Source organism: Diabrotica virgifera, chromosome 8 (genome assembly GCF_917563875.1).
Source record: "Diabrotica virgifera virgifera chromosome 8, PGI_DIABVI_V3a".
In the NCBI taxonomy this organism is placed as follows: Eukaryota; Metazoa; Arthropoda; class Insecta; order Coleoptera; family Chrysomelidae; genus Diabrotica; species Diabrotica virgifera.
In genome coordinates, this window is record NC_065450.1 from 51,689,210 (window position 1) to 51,705,923 (window position 16,714).

The following is a 16,714-nucleotide window of genomic DNA, read 5'->3' on the forward strand; positions in this document are numbered from 1 at the left end:
ATACTTCTGGTCATGGTATTATACAGTGATGAGTGCGCACTAATAACCAGCAAAATGATAGAAAAGAAACTAGTAGAGGTGTAAATTATCAATAGAAACCTATAAAGGGCCTAGCCGGGTAAGATGGTGAAAAGTGCCCCCAGCTCGATTTAAATTCCATATAGGCCAATTTTTAGCACATATAGAGGAACTCACTTTCTGAAATTTTTAGCCCCCTAGGTGGTCACGTGACCCCCCTAGAGCCTAATTAGGCTTTTTATGTTTTTATTTTTTATCTCAGGCGCATCAAGAGCTAGCCAAAAACTTTATTAAAAAAAGTTGTAAGTTCCAAAAAGATCTATAAGAAAAAAAATTTTTTTATTTTTTGGCGGGAAATTCGAATTTTTAGAACAATTTTAAATTTTTAAATGACTCTGAAAAAAAACTAAGACACTCGTTTTTACGAAAATTAATTATAATGTGTATTTTTGCACAATCTTTCACCATGAATTTTTTCAGAATTTTAAAATTGGTGAAACGTACCTTTAAAAATAAAAAACCGCATTTTTTCAGTTTTTTTCTCGTATTTTGAAACAATTTTATACATATTTTTCAAAAAAGGTAACACTGTTACTAGAATAGGTAAAAAACTGAAAAATAATTGGGGTTTGCTTAATAAAAATTTTTTGTAAAGCCATCCATTTTCAAAATACAGGGCGTTGAAGAAAACAAAATTTTACACATTTTTTACGATTTTGCTGAAACTACTGGCAACATTGTAATAAAACTTGGCGGGATTTAAGAGCTGGTTATTATGCATATTTTGACATACAATTAATGATTTGATATTCATCATTGGCTCGCATAGGGGTAATGGTCTGAACTTTTTAAAGAATAAAGATAGTACGCCACTGACATATTTCAAATTAACAATCGTTTTTTAATTTCTCGTTCAATTTGTGACAAAAAATGTATCTTGTTATTTTTTCATACGACGCGCCATTTTTATTCAAAAAATAAAAGATCTTAACCCTTACAAACTATTCGAACTTCTAGTAGTTTCTACATCTACAATCTACATACATAATAAACTCATACATCCATTATCAAAATTAATTCGAATACTTTGGAAGCGTTAAGATATTTTATTTTTTGCAGCAAAACAGCGCGTCGTATGAAAAAATGAGAAGATAGATTTTTTATTGCAAATTGAACGAGGAATTCAAAAATGATTGTTAATTTGAAATATGTCAGTGGCGTACTATCTTTTTTTCTTTGAAAAGTTCAGACCATTACCCCTATGCGCGCCAATGATGAATATTAAATCCTTAGTTGTATGTCAAAACATGCACAATAACTACCTCTTAAAACCCGCCAAGTTTTATTACAATGTTGCCAGTAGTTTCGGCAAAATCGTAAAAAATATGTAAAATTTTGTTTTCTTCAACGCCCTGTATCTTGAAAATGGATGGCGTTACAAAAAATTTTTATGAAGCAAATCCCAATTATTTTTCTGTTTTTTACCAATTCTAGTGACGGTGTTAAATTTTTTGAAAAATATGTATAAAATTGTATCAAAAAAACGAAAAAAAACCGAAAAAATGCGGTTTTTTATTTTTAAAGGTACGTTTCACCAATTTTAAAAATCTGAAAAAATTCAGGGTGAAAGATTGTGCAAAAATACACATTATAATTAATTTTCGTAAAAACGAGTGTCTTAGTTTTTTTTTCAGATTTATTTAAAAGTTTAAAATTGTTCTAAAAATTCGAATTTCCCGCCAAAAAAATAAAAAAAAAATTTTCATATAGATCTTTTTAAAACTTACAACTTTTTTAAATAAAGTTTTTGGCTAGCTCTTAATGCGGCTGAGATAAAAAATAAAAACATAAAAAGCCTAATTAGGCTCTAGGGGGGTCACGTGACCACCTAGGGGGCTAAAAATTTCAGAAAGTGAGTTCCTCTATATGTGCTAAAAAGTGGCCTATATGGAATTTAGATTGGGTTGGGGGCACTTTTCACCATCTTACCCGGCTAGGCCCTTTACATTATATTCAAAATCAAACTGTCGAAAGAAGAATTTTATATAAAGGAGGAGTTTGGCAACTGCCACTTTGACAGGTGAATTTTATAAAATTCTCCTTCAACAGTCTGATACATCTAAAGGTGGGAAACTATACTGAATTCGCTCTACCAAGATTCACTTTGACACATTCGGAATAGGAAACATACAACACAAAAATTCCTACCTCACACTATTAACTGCTAAAATCAACTTAATCTTTCATTAAAAAAAGAAGAATTATTAGAAATAGTGGGAGTGTCTACTAATCTCATAAAATTTTGTGGAGTTTATTTCTACAAAATATTTTTATTTTGTACAATAAATAATTTTCTCATTTGTTATCAATACATTATAATGGTTTAAATAAATAATTATTGATTTGCGTAAGGTTTATGTTATTTTTATGTCTGTTTACTATTAATAATATTGGCTACCAGCAGGTGCGTTGGTTGTGCAGTAATTTCCAGTCACTTCTGACAACTGAACTTTCCAAAAAAGAAATTACTAACGTCAGTGTCAAAGTGAATCTCGATAGAGCGAATTCAGTATATCAATATACAGTGGAACCTCGATTATCCGTCAGGGCACCGGACCAAGGGTATGACGGATAATCGAAAAGACGGTTAACAGAACATTAAAAAAAATAAAAATTCATAGTACATATAACTCAAATTGTATTTGTATGTTTTATTTGACAATATAAGAGAGATTTATGTACAGTCGAATCAATTTGATTTAAAATATTCCGAAATCTTTGTAAATCCGGTGGTGGCATAACTGCGCTTGTACATTTCAACGAATTTCGTTTGGCTTATTGCAATGCTCAACAACAAAATGAATTGATTACTAAATTTTTACTTATGTATACAATATAACTTATGTATGGACTCTGACGGTTAACAGAGGTGACGGTTAATAGAGAGACGGATAATCGAAGTTCCACTATAATGTAAATTTATAGGTTTATATTGATAATTTCACACCTCTACTAGCTTCATCTCTTTTTATTTCACAACATATTATGTCTTCTGCCTTTTGCGTTATTTTGCTGGTTATTAGCACACTCATCAGTGTATATTCTTTTGTGTTCGCAGTCTCTTGTTTGTTCTAGTCTATTTTTATATCTTCTTTCGTTGTTCCTTTGATATTATGAAACCTAAATAATATGTACTACTTGTCTGTTCCTGTGATTTGTTTACCTTTGGCTATTTCCATCTGTTTTATTTCTGTATTTTCCGTTGTTAGGTATTCAGTTTTCTCTAGTTTCACGATTAGAATGAAAAGTTTTAGTGTATTATTTCTCAATTGGTACCCTGAAAGGGTACTTAGAATGAACAGTTTTAGTGTATTATCTATGATTATAAAAATGGATCCAATTAATGATTCTTTTGATTACAAAAATGTATGAGATAATACACTCTTTAACATTTACAAATTTTGTTTTAAAATAAAACACCAAAATGCATTTTTATTGTATGGTATGTTTTATGTTGATAGAAAAATAATATTTAATATTAACCTGATTTTTAGGTGCTGCTTTGGTAAATTTCGCTGAAGATTGCCCCAAACATATACTGAACGGATACTTAGAACCACTGATGAGTAAACTAGAAGGAATTCTAACTGCAAAGTTCAAAGAGTTGGTAGAAAAGGGCACGAAATTGGTATTGGAACAGGTTGTGACAACAATAGCTAGTGTTGCAGATACAGCTGAAACTGAATTTATAGCTTATTATGACCGCTTAATGCCATGCTTAAAATATATTATCCAAAATGCTAACAAAGATGAGCTTAAATTACTCAGAGGTAAGTACAGTATATCTGTCATTTAGAATAATACTCCAGGGAAATATGCTAGAAATAGACCATGTTCGGTACACTCAAAGATCCAGGTAGCTGACTACTTTTTAGTTATTGTAAACATATAGGAAGAAAATATACCCGTTTCCTGCCTAGAGTTCGCGTCCCTTTTTTAATTATTAACAATTTAGTGCAAATTGTTAATAAAAAATAAAAATTGCAAATAAAAATTTATTTTTATTTTTTTTTAGTTTTTTATTTTTTTTATATATATAGGTATAAAAACAATATTAAAAAAAATCACTAAGAGGTTCTAAATCTCCGAGAGGATGAATCTGATTTAATTCCTACCGTAGTGAAGAAAAAAAAACATAGTTGTATTTATTAACATAGTAAGTAGACATTGTTATTTGTAAGCTTTGTAAGCATTGTTTGATCCAAAGTAGTTCCAAAATAACACAAAATCTAGGCATCGAATAAAAAAGTTTATTTGAAGAAAGTGTATTTTTTTGTTCTTAATGGCGGTTCAAATTGGGCTCTTTACCGCCATTCTTTATTATATTACGAATACGTGTGCCAAATATCTCGAAAAAATATTCAAAATTACAGCCGCAATCTTGGAACGCGTTTTCGCTACCTGTTGATCGCTACTGTTTCCTCTTAATAAAGTATATGTTGTTTGTTAATATTAATACAATACAATAATTAAAAAAATATATTTGTATGTGTCGGTAATCACAATATCACTGACAATCAGTTACAATACAGATGATGATTTAAATAGTTGTTTATTGTCTTAATGTGTAGCAGATTTTTTCAAAAAGAGTTCTTCCTGGATATCTACGGGCACTGTCTCTGGTATCTTCACAATGTGTGGCTCAATCAAATTTTTGTTATTGTCATTAATAAAGATATATTTAAACAGCTTATTGAGTCTCAATAATAGGTTCAATTCCAGTTTTATCGTACAGCATTCTGTTTGACGAATTATGAAGTGGATTATCAGGATGACGCATTCTAGTAATTTGTCGAAGGCTAGTTGTTTCAGCCACTTTTATATTATTTTTGGCAGGACCTTTAGAATTATAGAAAATTGCAGAACCATACTCCAGCATGGGCCTGCAAATCATTTTATAAATATTGGCTGCTGTTTCAATTGTAATTCCCTCATTCTTGTATGTTAAACTTCTGAAGTGTTTTGCTGTAGTTATAATTTTCCTTTTTATAATTGCTGTGTGGTGGTTGAACTTCAATTTATTATCTATTTCTATTCCCAAATACTTAACAGTTTGGGAGGGTTTAATAATATTGTCGCATATGTTTATAGTTGGTGAGTGATCTTGGATTCTATGGTTAAATATTATTAGTTTTGTTTTAGAAGGATTTATTGTTAATCTCCATTTATTCATTCAAGATATTGTGTCATCCACCTGCCTCTGCAATAAGTCCATTGTCTGTATTAAATTTTTTCCATATGATATCACTGCAGTGTCATCAGCAAATTGTAGCAAATTATTATTGGTTAGTATATTGTCGCATATGTCACTGCAATAGAGATTATACAATAGGGGGGTAAACATCTTTATTTCTTTAGAATATGTAACTATAAGCCATAAATCACACATCTGTACGTTTTCATCATTCTATTTTTACTAAAGGTCAATTATAAAAATTGTTTTATTAGTGGAGTCTCTGAAGGTTTTCACCTCCGATTTCGTTGATCCTTCATCGATTTTCATGAAAATTGGTGAGTAGTTAGAAGATACTTCAAGGAACAAAGGTGACATGATGCCAACTTGCGCTTTTACCCTGGGGGTGGATGCCACCCCTTCTCGTGCGTGAAATTTTTTTTATTAAAAATAATACCAGAAATCGATAGAGGGGCAACTTCTAAGCAAAATTTGTTTTATAAAGTTATTAACATAAATCAATACTTTTTTAGTTATTAAAAATCAAAGATTTTATTTTTTCTTAAAAAAATGCATGTTTAATGCCCAGTTGCACCAACAGATCTTAGGCTTAAGTCGAGAATATCATAAGAATTAATATAATTATACTATATTACAATAAGAATACCATAATATAATAATAGATATACTTGATAATAAGGTAAGAATCTAAAATTATGGTGCAACGTAAGTGATACTCAAGGAGGCCCTATCTATAAGTAGAGCTTAGCTAAGCTGGAGCTTAAGATCTGTTCAAAATCTTATCAAAAACTTATTTATAAAAAAGCTATTATTACCAAAGTTAAAGGTTATAAAAAATTTAATACACTCCCCACTTAAAGAACTAAACTGGGTAATTGAATGTATATTTTTTTCGACGAGTACTCAAATCTAAGTATTTAAGCTTACATAACGGGAAAACGATGCATTTTATAGAATATACTTGTTAAGCACTTGTTAAAGTACTTCGGAATACCTATTAAATGAGCTCCAGTAGAAGTTAATAGCATCAAAATTAAGCAAGTTATGATGAAAATAAAAGAACCCTTTTGATTTTTTTAGGAAAAAGTGAAAAATAAAACATACGCCATTTCCACAAAAGTTAAAATTTGTAGTAATCCTCACAATAATTTCTTTAGGTTAACATGGTTAATGATTTCCACAATGTTGACCGGTTTAGAATGCATACTTTTGAAAAAAATGATATAATTTAAAAAAATCAGAATTTTTAAAGTTATCGTACTTTTCATTTTTTTTTATAATAACTCCAAAAATACTCAATATACGTAAAAAATGATATATAACTAAATTCTAGTTTTTTTCAGTTCCAAATAGTTTACCTATTTTGATATTTCCGTAGAATAAAAAGTAACAGAGATAGAAACGTTTAAAATTTCAATTTTGCTGCGAGAACCATGTAACCGGGGCCATTTAACCTTTTATTTTTAAAAAAGTAAGAGGTTTAAAAAACTAATTTCGACGTTTTTTTATAGCTCTTGAAATCAACTTTTAATTTGTTTTTAGGTGAACGTGACATCTTAAAACTTAACGGAGTTATTTACAAAAAAAAACAATAACAATTTTTGGAAAATTTTTTAAAAGATACATTTTGAAACATTTTTGGTGCATAAATTTTAATGCTATCAACTTGTTCGAGGACTTATTTGATAGATATTTCTATGAACTTTGACAAATGTTTAATAAGTTTATGTTATAAAATGCATCATTTTCCCCGCTATTTAAGCTTGAATACTTAGATTTGGATACATGACGAAAGAATAATTTTGATAATAATAACTTTTTTGTAAAAACTTATAGTTTTTGAGTTATATATGAAAAATCGGTTAAAAACATGCATTTTTCTCATGAAAAATTAAAATCTTTGATCTTTAATAACTCAAAAAGTTTTGATTTATTTTAATAACTTTATATAACAAATTTTGCTTATAATTTGTCCCTCTATCGAATTGTGGGGTTAATTATTAAATTATTTTAATAAAATAATTTTCACCCCGAGGAGGGGTGGCATCCACCCCCAGGGTAAAAGCGCAAGTTGGCACCATGTCATTTTTGTTCCTTGAGATAACCTCTAACCACTCACCAATTTACATGGAAATCGATGGAGGTTCAACGAAATCGGAGGTAATAGCTCATATCCACCTTCAGTGACTGCACTATATTGTTTGAATGTACAAACCAGAAGGAATGAAAAAGTTTGTTAAAAAGATTCGTTAAGACTGTTGAAAAAAGTTAATACAATTTCCTATAAATTGCCGATTCTGAATGGTAACAAGACATTCTCTACTTAAAATTATCACATTCCCAGTTATGACAATGTGCTACATAAAATGATTTCCCTTTAGCACCCATTATCATATTCAAAATTTTAAATGTTGTGTACCTAAATATTGATTTTTCATTACAGGTAAAGCTATTGAATGTGTTACATTAATTGGTATGGCAGTTGGATCCGAAAAATTCAGCATAGATGCAACCGAAGTTATGGATATGTTATTGAAGACACATGGAGATGGAGCTGAATTACCCGACGACGATCCCCAAACTAGTTATCTTATTTCCGCTTGGTCTAGAATATGTAAAGTAAGTTACATGAACATTTTTTTAAAATTAAATTTAACCTTTCTATTTTTTCTTAGGTGAAATGCATTTTGTATAGGCGTCCACCTTTCGTTGTTTGGTCAGGTGAGATTGGGCAGGCAGGATTAAATTGCTCTATTTTTAGTAGTATTTGGACAACCATTGATACATGTTCATTGGTGAATGTTATCTAATACCCTCTTGTTTTACTTCTGGGTATTAATTGCTGAAAAGTGTATACATAGTTCTAATAATATATACCTTAAACATGTAGTCTTTGTACTTTTTATATGTTTATAAGTTTTATCTTCAAGGCAAGCTCTTTATTCTTAATTTCTGACTATGTATCCATGATATTCTAAGCGTTCAAGGCGAGACATTTCAAAAGTTCTCTTTATGTATATTTCTTGTTGTCTTTATCCCTCTACTCTATGGTGCCTGCTTCTTTTTTGAAAGTTTCTATCTTTGGTCATACCAATATGAGTCCCCTTTACCGAATTTCGTACCGAAGCATTTAATATTTTCTCTATATTTGTGAGCTTATTGATGTACTGTTAGATTGAACTGATGATGTGTATAGATTCATGATCAAAACGTTTTCATTAAAGGATGAAGTAGCAAGATCTTTGTTTTCTTCTCCACATACGTGGCCGATAACACTTCTACAAGTATCCTTGTGAACCAAGTATTTTTTAAATTATTGCTAAATTACGAAAAATCTGTACAACTTACTTTGCATCATTAACCGATTAACTATTAGTGCTATTATTAGTGACTATGTAGTAATAATAAATTAAACTTAATAAAACAATTTTATGGTATTATCTATGATTATAAAAATGGATCCAATTAATGATTCTTTTGATTACAAGCTTATATGAGATAATACATATAAATGGGATATATTTTTCTCTGAAAATTCACTTAAAAAAAATGTTCAGCTGAAGAATCATAGATCAATTTAGAGTAGGTTTCATTATTTTTAAAATAAAACTCTAAAGCCCACTGTTACAAACTATGTTAAGCGTAATATAAATAAAGAATGTAAAAGATCATGCCATCGGTTTGATTGATGTGCGTATGTACCATTCCCTCAAGTTATGCAGCCATGAGATTCTTCTTCTTCCGTGTGAACCAAATATTTTATATATAATTAAATTATTGCTGAAGTACGACAAATCTGTATGACATACTTTGTATTATTAACTGCTTTTAAGTTGACGTTAAGTTTTTTTACCTCAAATCTTCTTCTTTCTCGAAACTCCTTATGCCCCTTAGGGGCGTCGGAGGTTTTACCTCAAATAATACGTCAATTTTTCTCAAGCCCGTTTGTAAAAGTTTTCACTTTAATAAATAGTCAGAAAACATGAACCTATTAGATTTTGTCAGTTCTTTCATTACATTACATTACATCTTGCCTCTTCCAACAGTAGTTCAGACTATTTTTGAATATGTAAGTGGCTCTTTGTGCTTTTCCCATTTCTGAGGCCAACTGTTGATCGTATGTTTGATTTCAAACTGGTGTCTTTTATAGATATTATAGGGAAGTTTTTTTTATATCCACATGTCTTTTTTCCAAGATTGCTATCTTTATTACAATAAGAATTACTGTCTCACAATATAAGATACATTTTTTCCCATTCGAGAAACTAAAATAATGTTACTTTTAGGTTCTTGGTAAGAATTTCGAACAATATTTGCCTTTAGTAATGGGACCAGTAATAAGAACGGCAGCTATGAAACCTGATGTTGCCCTTTTAGACAACGACGATATGCAAGGAGTAGAAGGTGATGACGATTGGCAATTTGTATCCTTAGGAGAACAGAAGAACTTCGGAATTCGCACGGCAGGTATGGTATTTTCATACATAAACCAATTGTTTTCAATTTGTCATTTCTGCAACTATACCTCTACTTAACACTAGAAGCACCAACATTTTTTCATACCTAGAAGCACCGGAGCGGTCAAGATAATGGGTATTAGAATTTTCTATCACTAGTCGTTTTCGTATCATTTTTTAATTGAAAAAAAAACACCTTTATTGAGTTAATACCTACTAACAAAAGACCTTTAGTTAATTTAAATAAATTATGTAATTATTTAAGCACAATTTATGTAGTAACAAAAATTTTTAATTTTGCTTGTACAAGACCTACACACAAATTTTTTACAAAGGTATATATATGACTTTCACATGATTTATTTTAGTTTTAGTTCCCAGTTTTTTACTTCTTCTTCTTCAGGCGCTATCTCTGCTGCGGAGGTTGGAAAATCATCATAGTTATTTTAATTTTTGAGTCACTAGCTCTGAATAATTGTTTTGAGCTGCATCCAAACCTCAGCCATGAAATTCGTCTTTTTCCGATGCTTCTTTTGCTATCTACCCCTCCTTGCATTATGAGTCATAGGATGCCATACTTCTCGCTCCGCATCACATGTCCGAGATATTGTAGCTTTTGTCACTGCCTACGTTTATTATTTGATTGAGGTGTTGTATCTCTGATTTGTTTCCGTTGATATTGTCGTGCCTTTAGTCAGATGATCTTGTCGCAATTCTTCTGCTAACTGAAGTAGGAAAGTTTGCCCAGATATTTGACAACCAGTAACTTTCTTATACAGAATCCAAGCATTTATTCCTACCATATCTAAGATATTAAAAAAATCCTCATCTTCTTGAAGCTGATTTGGTTGAGCATTGTATGGCCATCTGATCTACAATGTCTACTCCATATTTTGTATGGTTGTAGTAGGTAATGGTTTTAGGTTTCTCCTTTTTGTCTATGCTTATTTCAATATTGTTTGAGTATAGACAATTCAGCGCTAGAACATTTTTGATCATTTTTCTCTGGTATTCCTTAGTCAACTCAAGTCTTCGTGTATGAAAATTTTTGATTTGTATAATTCCATATTTTCGTTTTTTATTGACGGAGAATATCCTTTCTTGCTCGGTTTATTGTTCCAGTACTGCTGGTAGCCTTCTTTCGTAATACTTTTTATGTATCGTGACATTTCTTCCCTTATTCATAAATGGGCCCATTAGACGGCTAATTACATGTTCCCCTAGAAGTTGATTGTATGGTCGTTGTTCATCTTTCCGTAGGTAAGGAAATCCGTGCAATAAATATTTGGACTAGACATTAGCTGTAAGCCAGAATTTGATTCCAAACTTATCGGGTTTATACGCCATGTACTGGGTGAAGTGACATGTTGCCTTTGTGGGAAAAATCTGTTCGTCGATAGATATATTTTAGCCAGTTGTAGGTGTCGCAAAATATACAATTCTCTATAAATAAGTTCCATATTGCCGACCCAAGTGCAAATTTATCTGTTGATCATCGCTCAGATCTGGTACTTCTCCTCCATAATAAGGACCCCATTTTTTCTAGGTAGACATCAACATATTCAACAAGTAATTACATTAAGTACCTACCTGCAAAAAAGAACTTGTAGTCCTTAAATAGATGTAGCAAACTTATAAATTTTTAAGTTTCTAGAATAACTATGAATAAGTAGTAATACAAAGGGTCAAAAATAGAAAGCAGTCAAAATGACCGCCCTGTATATATTAACACATCTCAAAAAGTAATTACACTAAGTACCTGTAAAGGAGGAATTATAATCCTCAAGTAGATCTAGGAAAAGTCCTAAATTATCAACTTTCTAAAGCAACTAGGAATAAGTAATACAGAGGGTCAAAAATAGAAATCAGTCAAAATGACCGCTCTAGTGCTTCTAGTGTTAAAATGTTCATGGAGGAATTTCCTTGTATAGACCTATCAAGATATTTTAGAAAACCTTGATCTTAAGCTTATTACAAAATTACTTGTATTTGAATGGTGTGGTCCAGGTAGAAATCAATAAATTTGAATCAATTGTACCCTTAATTATTTTACCTGCTATTCAGTATGTTCACCTCTCGAAATTTAAGTTCACTACTCAAATACAAATGACTTTGTAATAGGATTAAAATACAGTTTTCTAAAATATCTTAATAGGTACTCTGCCATCCTCTATTAAAACGCGGTATCTGCAAGAAAATTGAAAATCGAGTTTTTGCTGTATATGGTTCCTTATGACCTTATTTATGCTTCTGCAATGTCTGAAAGCCGTATCATTTTATTTACTACCAAAATAAACCAATTGGAATATGCTGTATGTGCATATAGAGTCCTGAGAAAACAACTTTGAGAGCCGATTTCTCGGTTTTAAATTGGCTGCACATACCGCGTTTCATTTGAGGACGGTAGTACTATACGTCCCTTTTTGTTTTATAAATCCATCATTTCCTTAAATTTTTCTGAATAGTACAGTTTTTGTCTCTATTTTCTTCTTTCATTCATTATCTCCAGAATTTCATTTGTGTTCATCCAGTCTCTTGGCTTTTGTCACCATAATTGGATATTGTAATACAGTCTTCTTCTTCTTGTGACACTCCTATCGGAGATTGGAAATCATCAAGGCTATCCTGACTTTGTTTACAGCTGACCTAAAGAGTTCATTAGTGGTGCAGTCAACCACTGAAGAGGTGTTAATTCACCTAAAACATGACAAACCCAGATCCAAAAATAATAAACAACAAAACAACCAACCAAAGGACAGCAACACACCACTCGTCTCAAGTTCCGCAACCATGACATTCTTCTACGGCCTGGATTCCGTTTTCCTTCTATTTTTCCTTGTATTATATTTTGAGGTAATACGTATTTATGTCCTCTCATCAGGTGACCCAAATATTAGAGTTTTCTTCATTTTATCGTTAACAATTTCTGGGTCTTTTCCTATCCTTCGTATTACTTCAAAGTTTGTGAATCTTTCAACCGAACTTATCTTCAGCATTCGACGGTAGCACCACATCTCGAAACTTTCAATATTTTTTATATTGTTCCGTTTGAGAGTCCAGTCCTCTGCACTTGAAGAGTGTTAGATACGTAGCCTCTTAGCATTATTAATCGTAGAGGTATGCTTATATCTCTGCAGAAGAATTTTATCATATTTATGAAGGTGGCCCTGGCAATTTCGTCACGTCTTTTTATTTCATTGTTTCGGTCGCCATTTTCGTTTATTAATGTTCTCAAGTATTTGTAACTTGATACTTTTTCAATTTGAATGCTGTTTATGTGCTGGTTGTGTCTTGTTTTTACTGAAGAACATATACTTGGTTTTTTGATATTGATATTTATGCCATAATTGTTTCAAGTAATATATATGTTTGTAAGTAATCTACAGTGTCTTCCATGTATCAAATATTATTTACAACCTTTCCATTGATTATGATTCCTTCGTTTGCTTGCAAAAGGTTTTCGTGGCAGATGCTTTCACTATATACATTAAATAGCAGCAGTGACAAAATGCATCCCTGTCATACTCCTCTACGTATTTCTATTGCTTGCGATGTCTCATTTTCTATTTTGATGTTAGCTTTCTGATTCCAATATAGATTGAGAATTATTCTCAGATCTATATTATCTATGTCCTTTCTTTCAAGAATGTCTCTTAGCTTATCATGGCGGACTCTGTCAAACGCCTTTTCAAAATCAATAAAACATGCATGTACTTCTTGATTAACGTCTAGGCATCTTTGTGTAAGAACATTCAAACTGAAGAGAGCTTCTCCAGTACCTAGTCATTTTCTCATACTCTCCTCTCCTTTTCTCATGAGTTAAAGAAATTATCCTACATTTCTAAATAATGTTTATTTCAGGTCTTGAAGACAAAGCTGCTGCCTGTAGTATGCTCGTTTGCTATGCACGTGAGCTAAAAGAAAGTTTCTCAAATTATGCTGAAGAAGTCGTCAAACTTATGGTACCAATGCTCAAATTCTACTTCCACGACGGCGTTAGAAATGCTGCCGCAGAATCTCTACCATGGCTATTGGAATGTGCAACAAATAAAGGACCAGCCTTCTTAGGCGGCATGTGGAGTTTTATATGCCCAGAACTGCTCAAAGCCATCGACACCGAACCCGAAAGTGAAGTTTTAATGGTTATGTTAGACTCATTGTCGCGGTGTATTCAAAAATTAGGACCGAGTTATATTGATCAAGAATCCATGACTGAAATTTTGAGGATAATTGACAAATTAATGAAAGAACATTTTGAACGAGCCAATGATAGACATAAGAAACATTTAGACGAAGATTATGATGAGGTAAGTAAATACTTTTTCATAATTGAAAAAGGAAAGAACTTGTTTGCAAGTTGCCTTTGGTTTTTAAATAATGCTTTAACGCAGGTTTGACATTTTTTTAAATCCTAGTATATCACGGTTAATTCAATTACATTGTCTGTTTTTTTTTTCAATAAGGAACTCGAAATATTAAATAAACTATCTAAATTTGAACCATGTAGCTCTTGTTTGAGAATTATCTTATATTATCTACACTGGACTGATTCAAAATAAATCGATATTTTATTTTTTACTTTCTTGTGATAAAAAAATAAGATAATGAAAGTTTCAGCCCTTAAAAAAGATTTTTAGAAGTCGCTTAACAATTTTCTTCTTGAAAAATTGCGGTATTTTTTGTTTTCTTGACTGACAGAAATAAAAAAATTAATATTCCGTATATTTGAGTGCCTTTATTTTTTCCATCAGCTTTTTTATCGTTACATACATATCAAACTAAATGAAAAGATATTCAAAAGGGTCTAGCAACACCTACATTTATCGGGAACTTCTTTATATAAACTTTTTGCTAATTTTACCATGAGATAAATTTTTTTAACCCCTTGTACTCACCTAAACACAACTCCTCTACAAAGGATACAAAGCCAAACTGAAACATTCAGGAAGTAACATAAGAAGTAGTCATAGAAAGTGAAGTCAAACAGGATTGCATACTATCCCCTACCCTATTCCTTATTATGATAGATTGGGTAATGAAAAAAGTAATTGACCATCGAACAGTGGCATCAGGTGGAACCTATTCAAACAGCTAGAATATCTCGAATTTGTAGATGACATCTGTCTGCTAACTGAACACCGAAATCATATGCAAACAAAAATTGACAAATTGGCACAGTACTTTGACACGATCGAACTCCGAATAAACATGAATAAAAAAAGAATGTGTGTACTTTGTACACACGTAAGAAGTTATACTTCTATTATATGATTTCAATGAAATCAATATACTTTAAACAGTTTCTCTACTACTTTCCAAAAATTTTTATTAAAACAATACCAAAAATTAAAAAAATAAAAGAATAAAACACACCCAAACACATTGAAAAATGCCACAAATGATTTCTGAATAATAATTGTTGCCAAAAATTTTAATTAAATACGTATTTTCTGAAAAAAATTCTATAATAATATACTTACAATCATAAAATCTATAAAAAAAAATAAAAAAATAACAACTTGCTTGGGGCTTGAACCCACTTCACGTCTATCGCGCCGTACGAAAGTCGAAGCGATTTCCTACTGCACCACCTTCACGTATACGTCATGTGGGAATATACACAAACTAAACGTTTACATCATAAACTTTTTGACATTTTGTTTATTTATATGAATTTAATCAAATTATTAGTTTGATGTTTGTCGAATTAAAATACAACAAAATATAGAGTAAGAAAACGATATATTAGATGAAGATTTGTAGAAAGTTTGTTCGTAATCAGATTATGTAAATTAAAGCATTGCCTACTAATTTATACAGGGTGTCCCGAAAAGATTGGTCATAAATTATACCACACATTCTCCGGTCAAAAATAGTTCGATTGAACCTAACTTATGGTAGCCTCGTATTTCCGTGAGACTGTGTAAAAATATATGTATCTGTAATAAAATCAGGCAATAAAAAAGTACTCTACCAGGGGTCTGTAAAATTATCAATGACTCGACCTATAACAGTACAAAATTTTAAGATTCCACTCGATATTTACATTCAGACGTGCCTGGTATAATGTTTTAAAATATGGGCAGTCAACCAGATGAAGTTTTCATCGAACTGTTGGCCAGTCCATGTGGACCAACGGCCAATGAAAACATCGGATATCGTTGTTATGACAAATCATAATGCGTTATCTTTTGTCGGCAGACTTATTCATACTTAGGGTGCGTGGGGTAAGATTATAACAGTATTTGACTGGCTTGCGGAGTCATAAACTAGGGTATCAGATTTTCGACCGTCCAGTGCCGAAGGCACGGGACAAGGTAGGCAAATTTGTATAATATTTTATTTTTAAATTGCGGATATGACCAACAAATTTTTGGGAAACAAGAATATTTTTAGTCAAACCAGAACTGCTACAGCGTTCAGTTAAATTAAAATTTCAAATAGTGAACTGCAAGTAAGTTTGGTCGTGACTTTATCAGTGTTTTTTCTACGGAAAGCATTTTAAAATTTTACATTTTATACTTTTTTTGTTTTTACGTGATATTTTTTACGTTTTTATACGTTTGATACTTTTAAAATGTTGCGTTCGTGGTGCGAAAATAGTTCTACAGCTGAAGAGAAAATGGAACCCTCTAATCAATTGGAGGATTTACAAAGGTGTGTAGTAAAACGTAAGCGACATTTTCAATACCTTTCTGATGATGCCAAACGTCTGCTGAAAAATGTTTATGAAGGACTTTGTACTGAATTGTCTAAATCAGAGGCAATTGCAGAAACATGTTTTTTAACCAAAGTGCCCAAAGCAACCTGCTACAAGATTATAGGAGAAACATCTTCTAGACAGAAGAGAAAGGATTGTGGCAAATTCAGAAAAATAGAACCGCACTTAATTGAACCTATAACCAGAACAATATACCAAATGTATGCGGCTAACATTTTTCCAACTATTGAAAGCCTTCGAAGTGAATTAGTTCGAAAGGGCATT

The 16,714-nt window shown here is 31.4% G+C and overlaps 1 protein-coding gene across 1 annotated transcript in view; it reads left to right on the forward strand.

Annotated features, from left to right (window-relative positions):
- LOC114343213 (importin-5) overlaps window positions 1-16,714 on the forward strand; it is a 73,190-nt gene that overhangs the window by 44,543 nt on the left and 11,933 nt on the right. The window contains exons 7-10 of the mRNA XM_050657774.1: window positions 3,573-3,848; window positions 7,716-7,891; window positions 9,559-9,739; window positions 13,591-14,036. Coding sequence (XP_050513731.1) covers window positions 3,573-3,848; window positions 7,716-7,891; window positions 9,559-9,739; window positions 13,591-14,036 — 1,079 coding nt within the window. The remainder of the gene's footprint in view (window positions 1-3,572; window positions 3,849-7,715; window positions 7,892-9,558; window positions 9,740-13,590; window positions 14,037-16,714) is intronic.